General features: G+C 41.2%; 1 protein-coding gene across 3 annotated transcripts in view; it reads left to right on the top strand.

Moving 5' to 3' along the window:
- The first annotated feature begins 4118 nt into the window (after positions 1–4118).
- Positions 4119–11138, top strand: part of ppp3cb (protein phosphatase 3, catalytic subunit, beta isozyme) — a 46197-nt gene continuing 39177 nt past the window's right edge. For 2 of the 3 annotated variants that reach the window (XM_041989623.1, XM_041989620.1), the window contains exon 1: positions 4119–4440. In XM_041989623.1, coding sequence (XP_041845557.1) covers positions 4398–4440 — 43 coding nt within the window. In that variant the 5' untranslated portion in view covers positions 4119–4397. Of the gene's footprint in view, positions 4441–4766; positions 5054–11138 lie in introns of those variants that run through there. The other variant, XM_041989622.1, reaches the window with a different exon arrangement.

Raw genomic sequence — 11138 nt, 5'->3', positions numbered from 1 at the left:
TAGTCATACAGAGATTTAGCATTTCAAACATTTAATTCAAAACTATTTCCTGCACACATTGTTTAAGTTAAAGGACATTTTCGCGGTAAAACAAATAAAATGTAATTAATTTTTTTATGAGTTAACAAATCATTCTTCATCACTAATGTGAAATCATGGGCAGTTTTTTTTTTGCTTCCCTGACGATAAATGTACTGGATCACGAAGATAGAACCTGCAGCAGGTAATCGATCAGAATCACACAGATTTATTTTGACCACAAGGCACGTCCATTCTTACAGCCGTCTGGTGAATTTGTGGTTCTGAATTAAATTAATCCACAAAAAACAGTGTTAGTGTTAAGAAAATACATTACAAACACTGCTGCTATATTTACCCTAAACATAAAGTCACATAAAATAACACATAAAGAAGCAACTGGCAAGGTACAAGCAGAAAGGGCTTCATGAGCTATAAGCATCATTTATGAGGCAACACTGCCACCTACCGCCCACAGGTTATGTGCAGGATATCTACTCAGTCTCCTTAAACTGCTGAGTCATGCTCATGCCAAATACAGCTTTACCCCTAAACCTTGTTTATTTTGCTACAAATGTCGGTCAGTGTAGCATAAATGTCAAAAGACGCATAAGATAACTAGAACAGTAATAAACTTAGCGGCTACAAAGTTTACCAAAAACAAGCTTAATTAGTTTAACAGATATTCAACCAGAGCATTAGTCTGCCAAAAATAATAGTTACAGCCTGAAAAAACAGTCTCTCGCGCACTTGCACTAGACACACTTCCACCAGATGACTCCCGATATTTAACGGATCCTCTCGGATAAGTTGCAGCGTTCCAGTAAAGTTAACTTGATACTACCTGCAAACTGAACTAATTAGAGTCATACAATGCTGGCTTGCTCTGATTGGCTGTTGTGTGAAGCGCAAGTAGGGAGAGAGAACGTTAGGCCTGTGTTACACAGTGTGGTCGCTAGAGGGCGCATTCACACTATTTCACATCATATATATATATATATATATATATATATATATATATATATATATATATATATATATATATATATATATATATATATATATATATATACACACACACACACTATCACTAAAAATCTTTGAATCATTTACTCATTATATTTGAATTTTTTTGTTTTATTTACATATTTTTTCTTCTTGCAATCTTAAATTTAAAAAATATCTCCTTTGTCCTTTTACTCTGTGACTTACGAATAATAGAAGTGAAAAGTGTTTTTCTGGTTTTGGTTTAACTGCAGTGTTGTTGATTTGAAGACAAAAAATGGAAAAGTGAATACATTTCCACACTATTGTGTTTTAATATTTATGTTACATATTTTCTTGTTGTAGCTTGCTGCAATAACTCTCTTGTTGCTCTCTCTAATATGCTAAATGACTTCTTCCGGAAAAAAAAAAATCCTGTTTTACGAAATCTAATGCTTAATTCTAACCAACCCATAAAGGTAACTGCACTTCTAATGCTTCTAATAAGAAATAGAAGAATATGTGTCAGGACTTTGCAATCTTAAAAATTTTTTACACCAAAAAGTAAAACATTTAAAATTGTTAAACATGAGTAAAAGTGGTACCTTGTGAGGGTGCTTTGATCAACGAGTGACTGATTATTTTTACCTTTTAATCCTTCAAAACAGGAAGTGAATTGAAAAACAAATCAGGATATTCAAACAAATCCTTTCAAGAAAAGGCTCTTCATGAAAAGACAGCCGCAATGCACTTTATTCTTTTTAGACCTACAGTTTGTGTGTGTGTGTGTTTGTGTGTGTGTGTGTGTGTGTTAATTTTTCTTTTTTTTCTAAGTCAGAACTTGTTTTGAACTTCCTGTCAAACAGTCATTTTGTTTTCATGTTTGCTGACAGTTAAAACCTCACAGCCTGCAACACTGTTCAAGCTTGTGTGAAACATGTTTTACTCCTTGTCAGGTGCTGTTCTTAGGTCCACCTTCTAGGACCAGGGCGGACCTTCTTTTTCCTTCAGAACTGCCTTAATTCTTGGTGGCATAGATTCAAGAAGGTGTTGGAAACATTTCTCAGATATGGTAAATGGACTGTATTTATATTGCATTTTTCTAGTTATGTTGACCACTACATGTGACATTCACCCATAATACACTAAGTGCTTTTTCCTATCACACACACACTCATACCACCCTGATATGAATGGGAGGCAACGTGTGCTTCAGCGTCTTGCCCAAGGACACTTCGGCATGTAGTCTGGGGAATCCTGAAATCAATTCACTGACTTGATGATCATGAACTCATCGTCATGTTCTACAAAGCAGGTGGAGATGATCTGAGCTTTGTGACATGGTGCATTATCCTGCTGGAAGTAGCATCAGAAGATGCTCCACTGTGGTCATAAAGGGATGGACATGGTCAGCAATAATACTCAGGTAGGCTGTGCTGGTTAAACCAGGCCACGTTGGTACTAAGGGGGCAAAAGTGGGCCAAGAAAATCTCCCCCCCACCATTACACCAGCAGCAGCCTGAAGCGTTGATCCAAGGCAGGATGGATCCATGTTTTCATGATGTTTCCAGCAGATTCTGAGCCTAGCATCTGAATGTGGAGCTGAAATGGAGACTCATCAGACCAGCAACGTTTCTCCATCTTCTATTGTCCAGTGTTGGTGAGTGTGTGTGAATTGTAGCCTCAGTTTCCTGTTCTTAGCTGAGGCACCCGGTGTGTCTCCTGCTGCTGTAAACCATCTGCTTCAAGGTTGGACGTGTTGTGTGTTCAGAGATGCTGTTCTGCAGATCTTGGTTGGAACCAGTGGTTATTTAACTTCCTGTTGTTTTTCTATCATCTCCAAACAGTCTGCCCATTCTCCTCTGACCTCTGACACCAACAAGACATTCTGGTCCAGACAACTGCTGCTCACTGGATATTTTCTTCAGACCATTCTCTGTAAACCCTGGAGATGGTTGTGAGTGAAAATCCCAGTAGATCAGCAGTTTCTGAAATACTCAGAACAACAACCATGCCACGTTCAAAGCCACTTAAATTCTCTTTCTTCCTCATTCTGATGCAGTTTGAACTTCAGCAAGTCGTCTTCACCATGTCTACGTGACTGGATGTAGGGGAGACCGGGTATGGTTGTCACATGGGGAGAGTTGAAACGCCACAATTTCCACCACTAGAGATGAGCTAGGAGTCATATCATTGCTTCAGGCTTCTCCCACATCCTTCTCAATTAAATATGGTTATTGTCAATGCTGGAAACAGCCATATGCAGATTTTACTGAGAAAAAAATTTGGTTTTAAGTTATTAAGTTATTTATTTCTTTTTTAATTTTTTACCAACACTAAATTTTGTTTCGTAGTTACACTTCAAGATAAATCATATGACCTACAGAAAATTGAATTGTTGTCTTTTAGGCAAAATGTCATTAATTATCCTGTTGCTAATTTCTAACCACTATGTTGATAAAGTCGGCTTAACAATGGCAGAGGAGTTGAGGTCCCCAAAACTATGAATAATTTCTTTATTCAATACAATTTAAGGCATGTCTAAGCAATCAAGAAAAAAAAAAGAGAAAAAAAAGTCAAAGATAGTGTAGAAACTATACAGTCCAACTCACCTGAAATACAAATAAAGGAAAACAGTAACTTGTAGGCTCACGTGATTATCAAACTGGACAGGCTACTGTACACTTACACGTGCACATGCACGCACCCACGCACAACTACTGCCCACTCCACAGTTGCTCTTGGGGAAAGCCCTGTAATCAATGTCTCCACAGGATGGCAGTATGAGTCTTGAGAGTGTATTTGCGAGTGTGTAGGCTATGTGTGTATGTGCGTGAATCTGCGTGGGAGTTCCTTCTCTCGCCATTCTGGGGTGTTGCCAGCTGCACGGCACCGCTTGCGGAGACGTCCTGGAGAGGTAGAGCCCGCGCGTCTCTCCACTCTCCAAGGCGTCTCTTCGGCTTCTAACCTTCAGAGGCCACCCCCACCCCACCTCTATCCCCGCACCTCCTGTCTCTGCGCCCCAAACACCAGCACCGGTATACCAGCACCCCCCATCCCATTCCCCCGCCTCCTCTAAAAAAAAAGAAGTGGGGGAAAAAAAAAGGAAAACAAGTTCGGGATCCAAGCATGCCACAACAGCGGCTAGGTATCCGCCTATCCTCCCCCAAAGTCACCACAGGCGCAGCAGCAGGCTTCCCCCGTCCGAGAGCGCGCGGAGACTCCACCGAGTGATGCCACTGCTGCAGCAAGAAAGGCACCCAGCAACCGAGTATATTGCCGACGCCTGCCGGAGGAACCGACAACACAATCTTGGACCTTGACAGAGGAGGGAGCCCCCATCCCCCTCCCATCCCCCCCAGCCCCCTCGACACTGTTCCCGTCCCGACTCCAGGATGTCCGACAGCAACGCAAGTCCTGCTGACCGGGTGATCAAATGTAGGCATGCCAAATCCTGCACGGCCAGTGAGAGCTCTGTGCCAATAATTCTGCTGTAACTCATCGGTTTTTCTTTGTTGTGTTTGCATCCCTGTTGTTGCACCACTGTATCTTATCCGCACGTTATTTTATGTATTTATTTTTCTGAAAGAATCCTTGTTTCTTATTATAGCAGCTTATAATAAAAGGTAATTTGGCTGACGAGTCACCATGCATGCGCCTCTGAACCTTTGAGGGGAGGGAGGTGATGTAGGGGAAAGGGGTGGTGGTGGTGATGGGGAGTATCCAACACGATACGCCATAATCAGGGTCTTCCCTCGTTATTCCATTAGAATTCACCCCCTCACCAAGGCATTACCCGATTTTCTAACGGGGGGATGTCTCCTCCTCTATGTATAGCAGAGGCAATTGTGCGACACCTTGTGCTGCATGAGCTCCGTATATGCGCTCCACTCCTAGCGGTGGTTTCGTGCTACTGAATAATACCCTACAGACACACAGCCGAGAGAGTGACAGAGAGAGGAAAAGGCGCTGAGGGAGAGAGGGAGATGAGCATCTTGTTCCAATGAAACATCAAGCAGTGTGACGATGACGGCGAAAGGCAGACATAAAGGTAAATTAATGTTACGCGTGGCCTGGCGATCGTTGGTGTTGTGGTGCTGCTGTGGATGTGGGTGTCACGGGATGATGTTGCGTGGATGCAAGGATGGAGAGGAGAGGGGGAGGATAAGAGGCTGTGGGGGACTTGTCACTCGGAGACTCGAGGATTTTTCATCTCTCGGTGCATTTACAGTTTTTATAACTGGGCGTCATGGTGACCCCTCCGTGTTGGATGAACCGTCTACAGCCATATGTTGGCCTACATTTAAAGAAGAAAATATTTAATCAGATCTGAGCCAAAATCTGATAATCGATTGGTTTGAATAGCAGGGAGCTGATAACTTTGCCGGAGTGCGCACACTCATCCGAGTGTTTTTTATTTATTTTTTTATTTTGGAGGGGGGTAACTCGGGCCTTTTTGATAAACTGACCCTGAATTTAGCAGATGTGACGTTGAAAGAAACGTGTGAACACGACAGAAATACGTTTGAAGTCGTTGTCTCTTCAATACCTCCTGAATATCAGTTTGTGGTCCTTGGTTTTCCTCTTACGCATCGCTCCTCCACGTCTCCTTAAAGGTCTCCCTGGCTTCCCCCCATCCCTTCTTCCTGTCTCCCTAAGTGTAAAATGAGAGACAAAATGGAGTTTAGGGATGCTGAGCTGCGTATCCATAGCCTGTTGCCACACTCGGAGGATGCAAACCGCTTTAATTGTGTTATTGCACCGGTGGATTATGGAATATTTAATGTGTTTAGAGTGTCGGTTTGTGTTTGCAGCGTGGGCGGCTGCAGCGAGGCGAGGGGGGGTGGGGTGGGGTGGGGGGTCCGTTCGGGTTATGATCCGTCGAGCTTGCACAGATTGTCGTGCTTATCGGGTCACAACAAGGCTGGCATGGCAGCAGCGCTTCAACGCACGCAGCCTGTCATGCGACGACGCGCTGGCTGCGCTTAATAAACTCACAAGGTCTCTCTGCCGGAAGAAGCCGAGCTGACAGCTGCATGCGTCGCTTGGGCATGCCCCGGCATTCCGTGCGTGCGTCGTGCGTGGAATGGGAGGGGTGGGCTTCAGGCGAGGGGGTTCTGGCAGTCCCCCCCTCCCCCCCTTTTTTTACACATATGCTGTTTGTGTTAGAGCGCATGAAAATCGTGAGCCAACGGAATTCATTGTTACTCCTGTTCATCCATCCATAGTTGTCCACCATGTGATCCATGTATTGATATATCATTTCTGCATGTTGTAATGCAGCTGGACCATAGAAGCTCCTTTAAAGTGACCCATATCCTCATACATCATCCATTACACACATAAACACACACATAGGGAAGATGCATGTGTGCTGAAAGTGATTTGGTGTAAATAAAGGGGGCATCAGTCATTTCTAGCAGACTGGACTGTGCCGGATACTTCCTGGCATTATATATTTTAGTGATGTTTAGCTAGTAGATGTGCACGGAGATTAAATCAAATGACAAAATACATGAGAGAAATGGACGGAGGTGGAAAGTATGGGGGTGAGGTGAGGGAAGGAGAGAATGTGACAAGGCCACGGAGGAGGTGAAGGAGCTTGAGGGGAAAAGGTTTAGAGTGACTTCACTCATTCAACAAACTTATTCCAAATTAATTTTTTATTCAAAGATCTGTCTGCATTGATGTAAGTCAGTAACTTTTCAGTTTATTCTAAATATTCAAATTTAAACTGGACCTACTATAACAGATAATTTTTTTTGTTTCTGCGGGATTTCATGGTACCACAGAGTAAAATCTGTTTTTTTTACCTGAATCATAGCTAAATGTATTCATTGCATTCTGTGAGCAACATGTATAGGAATCATTTAGCTTAAATACTTGTGTTGACTGGTACGTTCAGGCTACTTCCCAGCCTAATGTGTCTCATTAAGTAGAAAGGTAAGTTGGCTGTTTTGGGGCGCTTGATGTGGTTGTAGGATGCAGCCTGGGGAGCATCTCCGATTTAATTTCTGGTGGTAGACTGGATCCTTGTATTGGAAGCTGTTGGGGCTGGAGTTTGTCATGACCTGAACTGTCCTTTCTCTTTACAAAAAGTCATAAATATCACAGTTTTTTTCATTCTTATATCTTCCTATACAAAAAGATGGGTTACGTGCTGTATTTGTCCACATTTCATGCTGTAGCTTATTTTAAAATAATCTAGCAGCCTAAATTAAACTGGGTGATGTAGCTCAAGCTTAGTCAACACTAAGTAACCTAGATACTGAGGTACTCTTTGAGTGTCTTTATAGTTTATTTTCAACTACAATGTGAAAATCTTGATTAATCGAGTTGATGTGCAGTTCCTAAAAAAAGTAACTGAAAACTAAATATGAGATGGTTTTCCCATCTTAAAAACTCAGCCAATGCTACTGTATAACTAGATTAGCACTATGACGTAGCTTCATGCTAACATTAGGTTGATAGCCTTTCATAATGTTTGCAGTTGTACCTGCACAGGGGCAAAATCTTTTCTAGAAATGTGCAAGCCAAATCTCTGTATTTTAAAGGATGACTGATTGGGAAACTACCTTAAAATTGACCTCAGACTGGTGTAGTGATACTAGTGTGTGTCAGGAAAGATGTTTCTGGAATCCTCCAGTGACCTGTCAATCACCTGAGATGGTACCTGGGGTGTCCAATCAGATTTCAGAGGCGGGCAATGCCACCCTGACCACCCCTCTAGCTGCACCCCTGTATACAACTCTATGTAGACTTAACATATTCAAACCACAGCATAATGCATTTAAATGATGTTTTGATGAGTTCTGAAGCCAGTTGAAGTGCCCGAGTGGTCACTGCTGTCTTAGTTCCATAGACTCCCATTCAAAACATGTGAACTTCCCTTATTAAGGCAATGAATTTTTCACACAAGTCAGGGTTGTGTTATGCTGTGTTAGCTAATTTCCTTCTTTCTGTTCAGGAGCTGGTGGTCTTTCTGAAAATAATTCCATGTTTAAGAAGGTATTATCTCTTTAAGAAGCCTATGTTTGGGGGTGTTAGTGAGCTGACTGGCATGACTGGCATGACTGGAGGCCAGTAGGCGTGAGTGACAGGCCCATCAGGAGAGGCAGGTCAGGAGGTTTATTCACCAGTGATCTTTAGTTGCGTGCTATTTTTTACTTTTATTTCCCCATGGCAGCTATTTTAAAATGATTGATCGATTGAGTAAGAAATGCATTTTCCACAGTGTTGCTGTTAGAAAGTTTGGGTTCACAGATTATGGCTTGAGCTTAGCTGAATTGGGCTATCAAACAGCAGATTCTGATATAATCTCAAATAAATAAACAAATATTAATTTTCCAATTCAAATCCAATTCAAATACCCTTTATACACATTATAGTTTGATAGAACTGCACATTCATAACTATATAGCTAGATTGTGAAGTGGGTGTACAAGCAGAGCAATGCTGGGCATCAACAGTGCAACACAGCAAGTTTTAAAAAGCTTAACCAACTAAAATATTCAGTAAGTGTTAAAGATCTGTTAGACATGCCATATGTGTAGCACTTTGCTTTTAGTCGCTGTTTAAGATCTACAGGGAAGATGGAGGAATTAACAACATGTGATCATGCTTGGCTAACGCTTGATCCCTTAAAATGAGAACATTAAAATAAATAATGTGCATACACATAACGTTTAATGCAGTGCACAGCTGCTGTTTAGGCATCATTCTTAGAAGTACATGAGAAATTAATATCATTACCTTAATGCAGTGTTTCCCAATCCAGGTCCTCCGGACCCCCTGCCCTGCATGTTTTAGATGTAACCCTACTTTAACACCTGAATTAAATGAATAGCTCATTAACAGGCTACAAGAGAACTTGGTGAGGAAGTTCATTAATTTGAATCAAGTGTGTTGGAGTAAGAACATGTCTAAGACATGCAGGGCAGGGGGTCCTGAAGACCTGGATTGGGAAACGCTGTCTTAATGATTTGCTTTTGGCTCCATATGTTTGCTAGTTTAAGGCTCCTGGTGTTGGGCTTGTTGGCTCGCTTTCATGACTTATTGGAACACTTGCAGAGCTTAGAGCTCACTTGCTGTGAGAGAAAACTTCGACATTGATCAAATAAAATAAAAAAAAAAATCAAATTTTTAAGCTCTTACATCTTCATGCATATAGAAAAATCAAGTTTCTTTTTCAGTTTAATCTGATTATAGACTGAATATCACTTGGTTCTGTGTAACTAATGAGTTGGTGTTTGACAGGTAATCAAAATCATAACCTCAGTTTGACTGTTCAGTGGATGTGGCACCTCATCGAAAGGAGTGAACAACCAGAGGACACATACATATGTACCATATGAGAACATGAATATAGAAAACATCTGCCACTGTGTTGCAGTCCAGTTACCTTTTCAGTTGTAAATACTTGCATGGTGTTAGGATCCTAAAATGGAAAGGAATGAGGACATTAGTGTTTGCAACACCTTTCAGTCCATAAGAAGTACGACTATATGACCAAAATAATGTCTCAAATTAAAAGTAAAGACTACAAGGTCAATAAGGAAACTTCTGTGGCATCTAAATACAGAATTATGGCTTATAAATCCTTATGTTCAGTACAAGTTCAGTATGTTACAGTTTTCTTCTGCGAAACATGCTGGTTAATTAAACGTTGGCATTTGACTGCATTTGAACCCGAAAAGTTTGGTCTTACTCCCGGTGTGTTACCAATCTGAAGCTTTTTTAAGAGGGAGTCTGGTTGTGAAAACATGTCATTTAACCCAAACTGTCTTTTACACACCAAACCAACTAAAATATTGTCTGTCAGACTGATTTACCAACACATATGGAGTATGGATTTACACATGAATCTTCAGGTAATCTCTAAAACTAAACAGAAAGTTGTTCATCATTCTTCACTCACAGACGTTCACAACATTTTTGAAGAGGAGCTGTGACACACGGGCAGATAGAAATCCTAACATGAATAATTTTTGATGCACCATAAATGCTGCATGTCCAAAATAAAAAGTTACCACCTTGATTTCACTAAGAAAATATGTAAAAGCCTCCCGTTGGATGATTCCTGCATGGATGATTAAGTTTCAGCTGGTTATTTAACACTAACTGATGCAATGAGAAGCTTCTCATTTCCTAAACAGCCATGTCAGAAGACACATCCTGTGGTCGGGGAGAAGATGTTAATCTGTTGCAGAAGGGTCAAATTATTGGCATCAAGCAAAAAAACATACAAAGAGATGTAGAAACTACTAAAATTGGGTTTAAAACTGTCCAATGCATTATTAAAAACTGGGAGGATAGTGGGAAACCATTGTCCTCCAGGAAGAAATGTGGTAGGAAAAATATCTTAAGTGAAGAGGATCAGTGATCTCTTAAATTTTTACTTGAATCAGATCGTGAAAAAAACACCAGTAGAGCTCAGGGCTATGTTTAATAGTGACAGTAAGAACACATGAAGAATGTGAAGAGAACTCAAGCGATTGAGACTAAACAGCTGTATAACCATAAGAAAACTAGTAATCAGTTTGGATAATCAAAAAAAAAAAAAAAGCCTTCACTTTGCTAGGGAGGATAAAGATTGGAGCAGTGGAAGGTCATGTAGTCTGATGAGTCCAGATTTACCTGTTCCAGATTGATGAGAGCATGATGAGTCATGTCAGGGTAAGAAGAGAGGAGATTGAAGTGATGCAGCCATCATGCCTAATGCCTACTGTAGGGACAGTCTATCATCTGGAGTTGCTGAAGTTGGTCAGGTCTAGATTCAGGTCCAGGTTCAGGTCTAGGTTCAGCAACATCATGTGTCCAAAGAGTGAAGTCAGCTGACTGACTACTGAATAAGCAGGTTATTCCATCTTCCCTGATGGCACGGCCATATTCCAAGAAGACAACGCCAGGATTAATCAGGCTCAAATTGTGAAAGAGTAGTTCAGGGAGCAGGAGACATCATTTTCACTCATGGATTGGCCTCTACAGAGTCCAGATTGAAAATCTTTGGGATGTGCTGGATAGGTCTTTGTGCAGCGGTCTGACTCTCCCATTATCACTACAAGGTCTTGGAGAAAAATGAATGCATCTCTGGATGGAAATAAATGTTGTGACATTGCAGAAGCTCATGGGAAAAA

This window comes from Melanotaenia boesemani, chromosome 7 (assembly GCF_017639745.1).
Source record: "Melanotaenia boesemani isolate fMelBoe1 chromosome 7, fMelBoe1.pri, whole genome shotgun sequence".
Taxonomy (NCBI): Eukaryota; Metazoa; Chordata; class Actinopteri; order Atheriniformes; family Melanotaeniidae; genus Melanotaenia; species Melanotaenia boesemani.
Note: the sequence above shows the minus strand (reverse complement) of the source record. Positions and strands in the feature narration are given on the sequence as shown.